The sequence below is a fragment of the Miniopterus schreibersii genome (genome assembly GCF_964146895.1).
Source record: "Miniopterus schreibersii genome assembly, chromosome: 17".
Lineage (NCBI taxonomy): Eukaryota > Metazoa > Chordata > Mammalia > Chiroptera > Miniopteridae > Miniopterus > Miniopterus schreibersii.
In genome coordinates this window covers 5,283,964-5,299,986 of record NC_138117.1, presented here as the reverse complement: position 1 = coordinate 5,299,986, position 16,023 = coordinate 5,283,964, and the positions used below count along the sequence as shown (strand labels likewise).

Genomic DNA, 16,023 nt, shown 5'->3' with positions numbered 1-16,023 from the left:
GAGTTCCGTTCTTGACTGTTAAACCTAGAGTGATGAATATACGGCACGAATCGCCTCATTTCCCTGCATGTCAATGTTTGATAAATGAGAGAATAGCACTTTTTAATGTATTCAGTTACAAGATAATAAATAGGTTAATCTTGGCTGTGAGAGAGTTGCAAGAGGACGGAGATGGCCGGGCGTGGCTCGGCGGTTGAGCATCGACCTAGGATCCAGGAGGTCAGGGTTCGATTCCCGGTCAGGGCACATGATCCCCAGTCAGGGGCCTGCAGGAGGCAGCTGATCAATGACTCTCATCATTGCTGTTTCTATCTCTCTCTCTCCCTCTCCCTTCCTCTCTCTGAAGTCAATAAAGATTTTTTTTTTTTAAAAAAGAGAGTGGAGAAAATGCAATAATCTGGAATTTTAAATTGGTTTTGTCAGTGACACAAAGCTGTTTTAAATATGTGGTTAGTGATGCAAGACTCTAATGCCTGTATAATTAATAAATCATTTTTTATGTTTTTTAATTGAATTTAGGGGAGGGCATTGGTTAATAAAATCATATAGGTTCCAGGGTACAATTCTATACACGTCATCTCTCTATGGTACTGTGTGTTCACCACCCCAAACCAAGTCTCCTTCCCTCCGCATTTACCCCCTTCCACCCTCTTCTGCCTCCCCCACCCCTTTCCCTCTGGTCATCACAATACTATCGTCCGTCTATGAGACCAGTTTTCTGTTTCTGCTGAATCCCTTCACCTTTTTCACCCAGGCCCCTCCCGCCCTCCCCTCTAACAGCTGTCAGTCTGTTCTCTGTAGATAGAAAGAAATGATTTTTATAACTGCATTTGACAGGTGTAAACTAACCCACAAACGCTGAATAGCCTAGTAACAGCCCCTATGTGCCCCAGCGACGACACACTCAGTACTCTCCGGTTTTTATTTTGAAGAGCTGCTAAGCCTCAGGGTGTCCCCACTGCAGTGAGTGCTGGTGACCTCACCGGTTCTGTTCAAAGCAAGGAGGGCCACACTGAGACCCTTCCCGAAGCCCCTGGGAAGGCCCAGCAGTGACCCGGTGTCCGCCACGTGCCTGCCAATCCCGCCCCAGTGCACGGCCCGTAAAGCCCGTAGTTTTCTGGAACTGATTCTTAGAGGTCAAACTCGTGACTGTCTTTTCCCCAAAGACAGTGGAATAAACTGCCTCTATATTTGCTTGATTTGATTTTCCCCCCAAAGGAACCAACATCACGGCCCAAGAATGTTGGTTTATTACCAAACTGATATTTTATCTTAAAAGTCACAAAACGCTCAAACAATGGATTCCTCTGAATTGTGCTCCCCCTGTGCCTCTTCTTCAGTTGGAAGCAACCCCTGTAGTTCTCTCAGATTGTCATCCAGGAGGCACATTCCCGGCGTCACAGCCCGTGTGCCTCCCAGGCCCGCCCGGCGGGACGCTCACTTTGATCTCTCGGTTAAACTATGAGCTGCTTGTTCACGCCCCCTCTTTGCACAGTGGGGGGATCTCTAAGCGGTGGCTTAACTTCCCGTGAAGTGCGACTAACGTCCTTAAGAACAACGTAAGGAGCATCCGATGGAAAACGTTTGGGGTACAGTTCAAAAATGAAAGTGAATTTAAAAAAATAAAGAGCAGCCCGTCCAGCGTCGCGGACAGCCTTCGGGTAGGTGCGCACTTGCCCACTCGCTCCTCCATCGAGCATCGAACTATTGAACGAACCGTCTCGGGTGCACGGGCTTCTCGGCTCCAAAACAAGGGAAGGGGAAACCCCAGCGCGGCTCCCGGAGGAACTGACGTCCTCAGCTCCCTCCTGTCCGGATGCCAAAGGGAACTTTTCGGCCGTGTGTCCGCCCTGCACCGCTGTGGACAAAATCTGACAAAATCTTCCGTATCCTCGGACGCTCCACTCTAGTCTGATGTGCTCCCAACGCCCTCTAACCGCCTCGAACCAGACGGCTGCACCCCTTTGGACTTTCTGAGAACATTTTGCACATAGTTTTAGGCTTCAGGCAGGTCTTCCCTGGTGGTCCCATGTCTGTTTTGCGGCTTGCCCAGGTAGGAAACGCTCATGAGGACATGAAAGGCCCCGGCTGCCGCTCCAGCTCCCAGGATCTTCCTCTCTGCATCGTGATCTCCTCGAACAGGGCTCTCCTTTACTCTTTTCTCAGGAGAAGGGAGCGGTGGGTCTTTCCCCAGAGCTCTGTACCTTAACATTTTACATGCCGTCAAGGTACTTGGCCCCAGGAAGTTCACCCTCTCCTAGCTGGGTCTCTACTTGGATTTCTCCGTTTCCGTCTCCTTCAGGGGCTCCTCGCTCTTTCTGCCCTTTCCAATTTCCAGGCTTCCTAAAGTTCATCTTCCGCCACATTCGTGTTTGGTTCTCTACATCAGTGACTTCGTTTTCACCCGTGAGTTCAGACACTGCTCAAGTACAAATGACTCAGCCCAGGTCTCTAGCCCTGCACCCTCTCAAGCTACACTATTTATTATATTTTCTGGTGCCCGTCTAACACCCCGAGTATATTTTAAAATCATTTCTCCTATATCAGGGCCTCCCTCGACCTTCCCAAGTTCTCCTAAGTGAGAACCTCAAAATCACCTTTTCTTCTAGATCCCCACTCCAATTGCAAGACAAATCTTAAGGGTCTGTCCCTTCTTTGCCGTTCCCAGTGGCGTCTCCCTGATTCCAGGCCGCTCCACCTCCCCTCTGAACAGCTGCCACAGGTACCTCACTTTTTTGCTCACCTCCTGCTTCCCTGCCCCAACCTTTCCTACCCATTGCTCGACGCCGGGGAGTAAATGATGCCAATGCAGAGGAGGCAAGGCTAGACGGGTCCTTGGCCTTAAATAGAGGAGAAACCAACATTTAAGGATCAAGGTAAAGTAGATCAATAGATCAAGAGCTCTACAATATTGAAAAATACAGATAGAGGGTGAGGAGAGAGGGAGAGGTGGGGGGAGGGGGGTCCTGAAGGGACATCTTGAAAGCCTAGGACAAGCAGAGAGGGGCCAAATACCAAAGAGAGCATTCTGATTCATTCCACTTTGTTACCGTCTATCGTCTTACCATATCACCAAAAATATGTATTATTTAGCATTAAAGCAAAACACCCCAAGTTGATAGCTACTAAATTAGCTATTACAATTAGCTGCACCTGTCTGAGCAATGATTCTCAAACACTGGCAGAAGAGGAACCCAGAGCGGTGGGAAACGGAGCACACACCCAGGCCCGGGCAACGTCCTAAAGAGCAATAACTTCTACCACACCAGTCTCTCTACAATCTCTTTTATAAGATTGTACGGTGTATATTTAGCCACTAACGCTGAAGAAAAAAAAAAGTTAGGTTCTTTTAATCCCAGGTAAACATTTAGACTTTGTCAGAGAAAATGAAACCAAGGTGCTTTATGTAATAATATACACATTGCATCCTTGAAACAAAGTGTTTCTCATTTGACTCCACTTTTAAATCACTTGCAACTGAATCAAGAAATGGCAGAATAAGCAGCTATTAAAAACTCCTGGGTACACATGTCCTCTCCGGCCAGAGGTGGTCACCTTTAGGGAGGTTTGTACGTCACAAAATGAAAGCAGCATTTTTACTTCGAGCAGATTTGTACCAAGTGGAGTTTCCAGCCCATTAGTGAGTCGTAAAATCAATTTAATGGGTCCTAACCAACATTTTTAAAAGAAATGAAAAAATAAGAAAATAAAGGTGCTAGAGTGTATCACAAATTGCAAGGGTATTATTTCATTCAACTCTTATGTCAGTAAATACAGCTGTATGTGTGTGTGCACCACGTTACGATGTAAAAGATGTATCTTATGTGTTACAGTAAAAAAAAAGTTTGGAAAACTGACTTAGGGCAGTATAATATGCTTCCTGCTACTTAAAACAACAACAAAAAACAGTAACAGCAGGAAATTCCATTAAATTTAACTTGTCCTACGTGTTGCTGAAGCTGCTGCTTTAAAGAGAGAACTCGCCTCTCCTGTGCTCCACCTCCAGGGCATTTCTTACATCTGCGGTTCTCAAAGTGTTGGCCGCGGACCCCTGAAGGCCCCCGAGGCCCTTTCAGAGAGTCTACACCTTCAGAACGATTTCATTGTAAGACTAGGACATTATCTGCCTTTTCACTGCGCTGACATTTGCATCGGTGGAGCACAGGCCATGCACGTGCAGATTTTTCTTGAAGTGCCAATTTCACTTACGACGACCTTGATAAGGCAGTAAAAAGTATTCATTTTATTGAATGTTGGCCCTTGAGCACACATCACTGTAATATTCTGTGTGAGGAAATGGAAAGTTCTCATAGAGACCTCAGTGCCTGCCGATTACGATTACGACAGTCGTCTCAAGGAAAATCTTGTGCTGTGAGCTGAGCTGGTTGCTTTTTAGTGGAACACCAGTGTTACTTGAAAATGATGATCCTTCTGTAGGTATTTGGCAGACAGTGTCCGTACAACGAACAAAGTGAGATTACCACTTCAGGGAAAACAACTGAAAGCATTTATTGCCAATAATAAAATTCCAACTTTATAGTGAAAAAAAAAAATTTTTAACTTGAGAGTATACCAATACTTAAAGAATTTTATGATGAAATGAGTGGTGATAGTAATGAAAGGGATTGTTTGACTTTGTATAATGAAACGCGTCAACATTTGGAAGATCTGCATAGCCTAGTGAATCAATATTTTCCAAATGACCAATACATAATACAAGACAGGCCAGTGCATTTTAAAGCAATGGAGTACAAAAAGTCATTGATGTCGTTTCAGAATCCATCTATTTTTAAGAAAGCAGCCTTTAAAAAACTACCACTTGTTGAGTTTGGATGTCAAATCAAAAAGGAACATCCACAATTATCTGAAAAGCTGTTAAAATACTCCTCCCTTTTCCAGTTACATATTTGCGGGAAGCCAAGTTTTCTTCATCTATTTCAACCAAAATGATGCATCACATCAGATTGGATGGAGAAGCAGATAGGGAACTACAGCTGCTTTCTTTTAAGAGATTTATCAAAATGTAAGACCATACCACTCGTCTCATCTTTTCCCATTAAAAGTCTCTTATTTACATAATGGGCTTGTGCTTTTTAATGAATACATAAATTAAAATTTTTTCTCAGCTTTGATTTCTAATACAACAAACACTGGTAGATATAACATATAAACAAAATCTCTTTGGGGCTCTCAATGATTTTTAAGATTTTTTTTAAAGGGATCCCGAGACCAAAATGTTTGAAAACCGCTGTCCTAGACCTTATTTGATTCCACTGTGAGAAAAATCACCAAATCCAAAACATAAATATACATTGGAGCTTCTGAGTCCATAATTAGTTGTACTGTTTAAGACAAGCTTACTAACGGATATGAATTGGGGATGCTGGAAGCCATCTGAGGTTTAAAAAAACGAATTTCCTAACTGAAGAATATTTAATGTAAAAGTCTTATAGGCAAGGATGACATAGGGCACCAAATACGACCCTTAATGTTCTCTCTCCTGCTGATCTTGATTTTAAAGTGTTTGCCTTTCATTGATATACTGTCAAGCTGGGTACCACATATAAACATAAACTTTATACATCAGTAGAAACCATAATTCTAATCTGACAGTTTAAACACTGAGATGTGCATCACACACGATGCAAAATGCCTGCCACGGTGCTTCCAACACCAAGAGCTCTCCTGGATGAGACGCCGGTCCAAGAACCCGCGCCCCCCAGAACAGACTTTACCCTGCAGTGAAAGTCCGTAGGAAATCGACATGACTTAATTACATTCATCACACTGAAAATCAAATTCTATGCCAATGATACACAGCAGTTGGAGCTTACTTTACAAACATTTAACTAATTAATCTGCAAAACATCCCTGAGAGGCAAGACATCATGATCTATGAGCTGACAACCTAATTATGTCTAATTATTCATAAGGCTTCCCCCTTCCAAGTGTTTTCTATTGCAGGTTCCGAGAATGTGGGCCTGCTACATGCTTACGTCAGATGCAGAAAATCAACCCTCACTTACTCCAGCCAGAATCCTCTTGCTACAAAGCGCCCACACTTCTTTTCAGAACAGATCAACCTGTACCGTTTTCCACCCGAACAACTCATAAAACTCCAAAACCCCAAAGTGTTCACCTGGCGCTGAACTCATAGTCCTAGATCTTAGACGGCACTTTACCCCCAAGGAATTTTTATTATTGTCCCAACTGCGTTGACCGATTTTGCTCTACTGACTGTGAAGATACCCACCGGCTCAGGCCCCATCCTCCATGAAGCTTCTTCCCCCCGGGTTCGGCAATCAGAAGGCCCACGCGGCCTTCCCTGGGCTTCTGTGCCTGTCGCCTCCCAGCTCTGAACATGTCCTGGGTTTCCTCTAGCTCTCTGCACTGCCCCGGGCCTCATTCCCCTTGAACTTAGGCAACTTTGTTCCATCAGATAATTCCACTTTGGCTTCTCGTCAGCAGCAAGATGGGTCTTGAAAGTGGATGCCACATGTTTAAAAACATTACTAGAAGACACATTTGCAAAGAGGGATGTTACTATTTGTGGAAAGGAAGGTATGATACAATTATGCTTTACAATGTATAGGTTATTTCAGGAATGGGAAATAAATGGTAATACTTATGAGAGCTGTATTAGGGTTCTTCAGAAAAATAGAACCAACAGGAGATATAGACATAAAGATACAGATATACATGATAGGCACATAGATACACAGATACATAGATACATAAATATAGACATAGACAGATTTACTCTAAGGAACTGGCTCACACAATCTGGGGAGTGGTAAGTACAAAATCTGCAGGGAAGGCTGGTAGGCTGGAAATTCCAGCAGGAGCCGCTGTTGCAATCTTGAGTCCAAAGACAGAATTCCTTCTTCTTGGGGCGAACCTCAGTCTTTGCTCTTAAGACCTTCACCTGATTGAATGAGGCCCATCCCCATTATGAAAGGTAATCTATTGTACTCAAAGTCTATTGATTTAAATGCTAATCACATCTAAAAAATGCTTTCCCCATAGCATCTACCCTGGTGCTTGACCAAACAGCTGCACACTGTGGCCCAGCCAAGTAAACACATAAGATTAGCCTCACAGAGGCCTACCTTCTTTGAGAAAGCATTTACGGTGACTTTATCTTTCATCCTCGCAATCTTACTGGCTAACAAAGTACCTCCTATCCTAGGTGTTCAGTAACTATTCAGTGGTCAAGCTAATGACTGCGTGTTGGACTTGTATTTCCAATAAAATTGTAAACTTGAGGGACAGTATTTCTCTTGGCATGTCTTGTAACTGTGACAACCATATAACCCAAGTTTTCCAGGGTCATACTGATTTCAAATGCTCTGTCACACCACGTGTCCTGATTTTTAATTGTAGAAAATATGGTTACCAGACCTCTCACAAGTAAGTTAGTTTCATGCTGAACACAGTCCTTAAATCTCACTAAATACTTACTGATTGAAATGGAATTTCCAGCCAGTGGACATTTTGTTTAAAATATGACAAAATACAACTGGGAGAAATTATCATTTTTCTTCTCATTTATTCCTGAGACACAAAATGCAATCTGGTTCTTGTGTTTTAAATTTTCCATGTCCAGTTTTCAGGGTGTGGTTATAATGAATTGCCGGGCCAATATGAAGTAAGATCCTTGGTAATCAAGGGCAAGTTTAAACAGTGCTGAACATTTTTTTAGTGTGAGCGAACATGCAGGTAATGTATCCAGGAAAGGGCTTGTATAGAAAGGGAGGGACGCAACTCAACAAATAAAAGTCCCTGTTTATGGACTCTCTGTGCAGGTAATAAAACCTAATGATTTCAGGAGGAAGGTTGATGAATTTTTTTAAAGACGTAAGAAGGCAGAATCGAAAAATAAATAAAACATTAAGGACTGTCCTTTTTCCAACAAAAACGACTTGGGGCTTTTCTGGACTGCTTAAATTATTTTCCTACTCTATAATCTGTTGTGATTTTTAAAACCGCTCTTTTGTTCCAAAATGATATCTCAAAGGAGTACAAGTTATACCACTTGGAGTTTAGATAGACTTGGCGAAAATTTAAAGCTATTATAGAAAAACGAGTGATGAATTATCTTCGGGGAAGCCAGAAAGTGCTCGAACCAAAAACGTTCAGATATTCAATAAAAAAATTAGCAAGATTTAGTGTCCGCTTGGGTACAGGGAGCGAAGACATGGAAGGGATGAAAGGTCTTAGCTGTGGGAAGAGACAAGAATTTTGCTGATCTCATATGACAGGCAAAGAAACCAGGACAGAGAACCATTTGGGGGTATTTGGTCGAGTAGCAAAGGTGATGAGTGACTTTGAGCATGTTGAGTTTTAAGTGGGCAATGGGGAAACCCTGTAAACAGCTGGAAATACAGGACCAGAAGGCAGGTGAGAAATCAGAGCCAGAGCTGAAGCTTCCAGGATCTTTAATAGAGAATTTAAATAAAGTCCAAACTATTGGCCACAGTTAACCCTTGCCTCCCCTACACCCATCCAAGCCACAGGTGTCTCTCCCTAGACTCCGGCTGGGTGGGGCGATCTGCAGGCCCCTGCAGGCCTCTGCACCCTCTGGGGTATGTGACTGCTCTCTTCTCACCCCGCATGCTCTCTCCTCCTTTCCCCAGCTCTACCCCCCAACAATCCCAAACACCAACTTCAACTCAAACTTCGGGTGTTACTGCCCCTTTTACACACACACACACGCACACACACACACACACACTCCAGTGTTAGGTTAGTTACCTCACTTCCAGAATACTTAGTATTTAGTTCCCCCATTGCACTATGTAATCAATTCGGCTTCCCTGTCTGCACATCCATCTCCAGTTAAGGTTCAATCAGGAGAGAGAGGAGGGGAGAGGAAAAATATATGTATATGCTATTGATTCTGTTCTTCTGAAGAACCCTGACTAATACACCCACTTACCCAGACTGCCTTAACCGAGCAGCAGCAGTCCTGACTCCACAGACCGGCAGTGAACACGAGATGGGTAATCTAGCTCTCTAAGTTGAAATTTTTGCTTTTTAAAAATGCAAATTTTAAAAAATGCTTCTAAGAAACACAAATGCTATGCCTACCTCACAAAGCTTTTGTAAGGACCAAGTGAAATAGCAGATGGGAGAGTGTTTGTAACTATAAACTGGAAGGGAAGTGCGGGCCTTTTGTCTAACCCTGTAGTTCTCACTTCAGGGCATTTTTGTTTAGCAATTACATCTAAAATCTGTTGTGTCAACGCCTAAAATTAAATATTTTGTTCCTAAAGTTAAGATTCGTATCTAACTTCCCTCAGCGCCTTCTACAGCTCAGGGCTGGCCTCATTAATGACAAGCTTATTACATGGTGAAGTTTGAGGGGCAATTTTGCATGCCCCACCTCCATCTGCCCAAATTCTTAGTCTTTTGACAAAATTACTCCTTTGAGCACAGTGTCACATTACCAGAAAAGTCCATTTGGAAGGCAGATAATGCAGAAGAAGATCTATTGTGTTTGTGCCTTGGCATGGATTCATTCCCAGATGCCTCTTTGAAAGCAGCGAGCACAGGAATGCGGCGTAAGGCACTATGATTAAAGATGAGGCAGAGGGAGAGATGCGGGTCTACCGTCTGGGGAGGGCCCAGCCGCGTGGGACACAGCCCGGGAAAGGCCTACACAGTCAGACCTCAGTAAAAGCAGGAGGAACAGGGTGTAGGGGGGCAGGGTGGGGAAGGGGAAGGAGAGAGGTCTCCACAGAAGTCGAGAAGAGGTCAGTGTCCTAAAAGGGGATGGACACTAGATCAACATGTTGTCAATGGAATACTTGTGTTTCAAGCTGGCTCCGTTTTTATTTCTCCAGGCCCGAGACCAGATATTCTTATCAGCTCTCTCCTCCCTTGGCCTCTCTCACCTCCCTCGTGATATCTCACTAAACCCTGATGTTTTCAATTCCACATTGCTTGGATCCTGCCTCACGGTCATAGGCAACTCAAAGATGCAACTCAATTAGCTGCAGGCCCTGAGGGTCACACCAGGACTGTGCACCACCTTTCAGCCCAGTTCCGCCCTCGAGGGAATCTCCCACTTCGAGAGCCATCTCCCTCTCCTGTAGATGACCCCCACACTCCCCTCCAGTGGCTTCAAAGTGATGCGCAAATAAAGAAAACTCCTGTCTCTCTCTTAACGGGCTCCTAACCTGTTCCTTTCCTAAGGTCTTTTTTAGTAATAACTAACATTCCTATAGTGAATTCTAATTTATTGAAATATTATCTTTAACTATAATCTGGTAGTCACCCCAAGAGTCAACTGAAACTGTTCAGGGAAAAACCACCGAGGACCTTTATTGGTCATTATTGCAGAAGCCACTGAACACAGTTTGTGTCTTGTGTCGGTGTCCTTTCTGCTGTCAATGGTATTGCTCCACACACCCTCATTTCTGTTCCTCTCTCCCGCCTCGGTTTCCAGGTTCACCACAAGACTGGCTCTTGCTTTTGTCTGCTCAGCATTTCTTCTCACCTTGGCAACTGCCCCCACCTCCCTGAATGAAGGGGCACGTGACCCAGGAGGGCCAACCACAGTACCAACTCTCTGTCCCCAGTGATTGATGCAGAAGTGGGTCACAGTCCCAAATCAGGCCAATCAGCGTTTTTCCCAGGGGTTTTGGAAATGAAGCTGGTTGAAAATACCTTTAATCAGTCCATGTTGCTGTGTAATGCTCTCAGAATCGCAGTGGCTTATTACAGCCCATATTTATTTTCTGGTCTATGGGCCTATGAGTCAAACGTGGCAAGGATCAGCTCACGTGTGCCTCACGGGTTCTTCGTTCTCTCCGGACCAGTGGCTGGTTGGGGCAGACTCCTCTCAGGATGGAGCACAGAGCGAGCAGAAACACGTGACGCTCTGAAGGTCTTGGCCCAGAACTGTCCACATTTCCAAAGCAGGCCATGTGGCCAAACCCAGTATCGCTGGGAAGATGCCTCTCCTGGGAGGAGCTGCGGTCACTCAGCAATAAGAGGGGGGATGCATGACACAGACATCCCTGCACGGGGGGACATCGGGGACCGGGAACGATACCCAGTCGGCTACACTCCCTTTACCTTTCCGAACCTAGGCTCTAAGTGTGGACAAAAGAGGGGTGCTGTCATAAATCTAACGCAAAACAACCCCACAGGGTGATCTGATCATAAATCTCCAATTTGGCAGGTCATGGTGGGTAGTCACGCCCAGGCATATGAGTGATCCTCTAGATGGACTCAGGAAGGCAGACCTCGACCTTTGCCGCTCCGAGGACAGGATGTTGACCAGAGGCTCTGGGCATCCTGCAAAGGGAACAGGATGTCCCCTGGAGGAGCCCCAGCGAGAGGTAGAGGCCTGAACAGCCTCCAGCTCCGCCTACACTACAGGGACCAAAATAGCTCACAGGGCACTGCTGCCCCCCTCCTGAACCGCATGGGAAGGAGGCTGGTCACGAAGTCTTTGTTCCAACCACCCCCACTGGCTAGGACAGCCCAGCGACTGCAGTGGCATCTTGGAATGCGAACAGCTCGGCACAGGCTATGCACCACACCTGTTCTGCACCAAGTGCTGTCTTTCTCTAAAATTAGAGGTTTTTCAACGAATACCAAGAAGCTGAAGATGATTTTTTAAATTACAAAATGAAATGGGAATGAGCTGAGGGTAGCTGGGTACAGGGGCCAGATCACAAAGGGTCTCCTATGCCAGGCTTAAAAAGTGTGAATTTACCGCATCCGTAGGGAGGTTTGGGAGCATTTTAGACAGGAAAGTAACATGATCCGTCTATCATTTTGCTTGTTAGAGGCTGTATAACTAGTTACACTGGCTGATAGGACATACTAATGAGTGGCTGTGCCCGGCTCTGCTGGGGCTGCCCTCCCACCGCATCCCGGGTCCTCCTTGCCAGCAGAACTCACTTCCCACTCTGAGGGCCGAAAATGCCCGAGTCACTTTCCTGGCCTCCCATGCAGGTAAAACGTGTGCACGTGACCCCGTCCTGGCTAATGGGACCCGAGGGGGAAGGCTGCTGGGAGGATTCTGAAAATAGATTTTCCTGTCTACTAAAAAGGCGCATAAGAAGAAATGCCCACTTCCTTCCTAAATGTGGTCAGTTTACATGGGGTGCCTGGAGCTGCTATACCATGCAAAGGGACAAGGCCAGTACCTCAGGGATGGCAGAGCAGAGATGGAAATGATGCGGAACCATAAATAGCCACATTCCCCGGGGGGAGATAACAGGTGCTTGTTGTTTAAGCCACTTTGATTTGAGTACTCTGTTACTTGGGCCCTAAAGCATTTCCACGTAAAAAAAACCCAAACCGTTAATAAAATCCCCAACACAGATTCATGCAGTGTATAGAAAATACTAATAGACACTTATAAACGAGCCTCTTAAAATTGGAAATACGACCGTGCTAACTGCTCGCTGAACATTTTGGGTGCTCAAGCAAGAAACTATACAACTTCTGAGATGAGGCGTCTTGTATTTCTATCTGAATGATCCTCATTCACTTCTCTCAGGAGCACATTTCCCCTAAAACCACTGGGAACCTCCTCCCTGTTTCCCCCTCGGCATCTGCGCCGGTGCCTGGGGGCCTCTGTTCGGGGAGCAGGGCAGTCGGGGGGCATCGCCTAAGAAGACCCTCGGCTTTGTGTAAACAGACAAACACTGCGGGTTCCAGCCCCGGGAACCTCGCAGCATCACCGACTCCCGGGTGCGAGGACCCCGCAGGTCTCCGTGGAGACGCAGCGCACGGTGGGCACAGGGAGGCCCCGAGCGTCTGGCTGGAGCCCTTCAGGACCATCAACGACGATTACCCCCCGGCCCAAATCCCTCCATCATCGGAGCCGGCGGCTTTTCAGCGAGTCTTCCCGGCTCCTTTTGGAGGAGGCCCCACCGCGTGCGCCCCGTGCGCTCCGTCGGGGCGCGGTTCTGGGCTGCCTGCAGCGTTTTCAGATGCAAACGATTTAGAAGTGGAGCGAGAGACCCTGCCAGGCGCGGGCGGGAGGGCGGCAGCCTCGGGGCGGCGGGTCTCCTCCCCGGCCCACGCGCCCCGGCCCACGCGGACTGAGCGCCTGCTGCGCGCTGGGGGGCCCGGGCGGGGATCCCCTAGTGGCCTGACGGGTGCGGGGCAGCCCCGGGCCTGTGGCCTGGAGGACGCGGCGCCCCGCCCGCGGCTCCCAGGACGCAGATGCCCAGCGCGCGGGGCGGGGAGGGGGCGGTGCACCTGCGGGGGGCGGTGCACCTGCGGGGGGTGGTGCACCTGCGGGGGTGGGGCACCTGCTGGGGTGGGGCACCTGCTGGGGGGCGGGGCACCTGCGGGGGGCGGGGCCAGGTGGCCCAGGTGGCGCAGGTGCTGCAGGTGGCGCAGGTGGCGCAGGTGGCCCGCCGGCCGGCGTCCAGCAGGAAGCGGCTGCGCGCGGCCCGGCGCGTCCTGTCGGAGCCTCGCGGAGCAGCCGGGCCGGAGGCGGCCGAGCCCAGCGGGACCCATGGCGGCGCCGGCCCCCGGAGGCCCCGGCGCGCTGGACGAGCTGCAGCGGAACTTCACCTACGGGGCGCCGGGCGGCGGCAACGGCTCCCTGTCGGGCGCCTGGTACCGCAGGAACCAGGTAGGGCCGCGGGCTGCCCGCCGGCCTCGGGCAGGAGGACCCGCGCGGACCTGCCGCTGGCGCGCTGCCCTCCCTGCCCCCCAAGTGGGAGGCGCGCGGGGGCCCCGGCTCCCGGCTCCGACCTCGCGGGGACCCGCCGGGGCCTCTCCAGCCCCACCCCCCTTCCCCCGGAGGGTCCCTGCGGTGCGCGCCCCGCGTCTCCCTCCATCCACGCGCCCCCCCCAGGGCCTTTCACGGTTAAAACGGCGACAGCGCGTCTCGGGGCGCCCGCTGGGGACCCCGCTGTCCCCCGGCGCGGCCCCGGTCCGCGTGGGGAGCGCCGGCCCTCGGGGGCCCGCGCGCGTCTCCCGCCTCCCGCCTCCCGCCTCCCGCCCCTGGGGACGCGCTGTCAGCCCAGATGGCCTCGGCTCAGCGGGAACACCACCGCACGGCGGCAAGGGGGTCGGCGCGGCCCTTTTGGGGGGCTCGGATTGAGGGGCAACAGAGCGCCCGGCCGGCCCCCCGCGGCCGCGCCCCGCCCGCGACCAGCCCGGGCCCTTTCCATTCACAGCCGCGCAGCCGCCGGGTGTCGGTCTAACGCGGGGCGTTGACGCGTAAACCAGTGCGCAGAGCCCTTCTGTGCCGAAGGAGGCTTCGCAGGTCGCTGCCTGGGGTGGGCGGGGGTGTTCAGAAACGTCACGAGAGCCCCTGGGTGACGACAGAGGCAGCGCCTCACCCTGCTTTCGGGGGGGGGCTCTAAGTGTTACCCGCAGAATGTGCGGAACGGGGGGGCTCTAAGTGTCACCCGCAGAATGTACGGAACGGGGGGGGCTCTAAGTGTCACCCGCAGAATGTACGGAACGGGGGGGGCTCTAAGTGTCACCCGCAGAATGTACGGAACGGGGGGGCTCTAAGTGTCACCCGCAGAATGTACGGAACGGGGGGGCTCTAAGTGTCACCCGCAGAATGTGCAGAACGGGGGGGGGCTCTAAGTGTCACCCGCAGAATGTGCGGAACGGGGGGGCTCTAAGTGTCACCCGCAGAATGTGCAGAACGGGGGGGGGCTCTAAGTGTCACCCGCAGAATGTGCGGAACGGGGGGGCTCTAAGTGTCACCCGCAGACTGTACGGAACGGGGGGGGGCTCTAAGTGTCACCCGCAGAATGTACGGAACGGGGGGGCTCTAAGTGTCACCCGCAGAATGTGCAGAACGGGGGGGGGGCTCTAAGTGTCACCCGCAGAATGTGCGGAACGGGGGGGCTCTAAGTGTCACCCGCAGAATGTGCAGAACGGGGGGGGGCTCTAAGTGTCACCCGCAGAATGTGCGGAACGGGGGGGCTCTAAGTGTCACCCGCAGACTGTACGGAACGGGGGGGGGCTCTAAGTGTCACCCGCAGAATGTGCGGAACGGGGGGGCTCTAAGTGTCACCCGCAGAATGTGCAGAACGGGGGGGGGCTCTAAGTGTCACCCGCAGAATGTGCGGAACGGGGGGGCTCTAAGTGTCACCCGCAGACTGTACGGAACGGGGGGGGGCTCTAAGTGTCACCCGCAGAATGTACGGAACGGGGGGGGCGCTAAGTGTCACCCGCAGACTGTACGGAACGGGGGGCCCAGCGCCCCGGCCGCCCCTGGCCCCGCCCCGCCGCCGGGAAGCCGCCCCGTCCGGGGCAAGCTCCCGGGTCCGGGTCCGCGTCCCGCGCGCGCTCGCGTCCGTCCCGAGCTGGGCGAGGGCCCCGCGGGGGCCCCCGGCGAAGGTGTGAGGGTGAGTTCTAGCTTTTTCTCTTTGGGTAACGAGGTGAGAGTGTTCGGTACGTGGGCGCTTCAGGGCGCCACCGAACAGGAGAAAGCATCGTCTCCTGCGTGGAAACCGCCCGCCCTGCCTGCCTTTGGCGTTCCCTGGGTTCGGGCCTCCCTCGGCGCGCCCGCCCCCAAGGCAGATTGTCCCGTGGCGTAAGCGCGAGGCCTGTGTGCAGAGCTCGCCTCGCCTTTGACAGCATATTTATACAGATTAGAAAGGGTGTATCCCGACTCCGCCCATTGCTCAGCTAACATTTCAACTATAGCCAGTTTGAGGTAAGACCGCAGCAACGTTTCCCACTCTCCTGCCAAGTTAGGCCATCAGATAAGACGGTTACATTTTACCCTTCCAGTAATTGCATTTGTTTTTAAGCAAAAGTAAAAATTGACATTCATTGAGCAAACAGTTTGTGGAATGCCTCTAGCGCTGTCCAGGCCAGTAAAAGTAAAATTAATTTAATTTTTCTTTTTTCTTTTTTGACACTAACTGAAAATAGAAGGGTGAACATGGGGGTGGCTGAAGAAAAACAAAATGTGAGATAAAACTTTAGGACTCCCACACTCAGAATTAGCCCTGGTTACTGGGAAGCCAGGGTTTAATCAGTTTTATCACAGCTTAAATATTTGGACAGTGTCTG

The 16,023-nt window shown here is 49.9% G+C and overlaps 1 protein-coding gene across 1 annotated transcript in view; it reads left to right on the top strand.

The window, feature by feature from the left end:
- The first annotated feature begins 13,382 nt into the window (after nt 1-13,382).
- Nucleotides 13,383-16,023, top strand: part of NIPAL2 (NIPA like domain containing 2) — a 34,726-nt gene continuing 32,085 nt past the window's right edge. Inside the window, exon 1 of the mRNA XM_081117384.1 lies at nt 13,383-13,609. Coding sequence (XP_080973510.1) covers nt 13,490-13,609 — 120 coding nt within the window. The 5' untranslated portion in view covers nt 13,383-13,489. The remainder of the gene's footprint in view (nt 13,610-16,023) is intronic.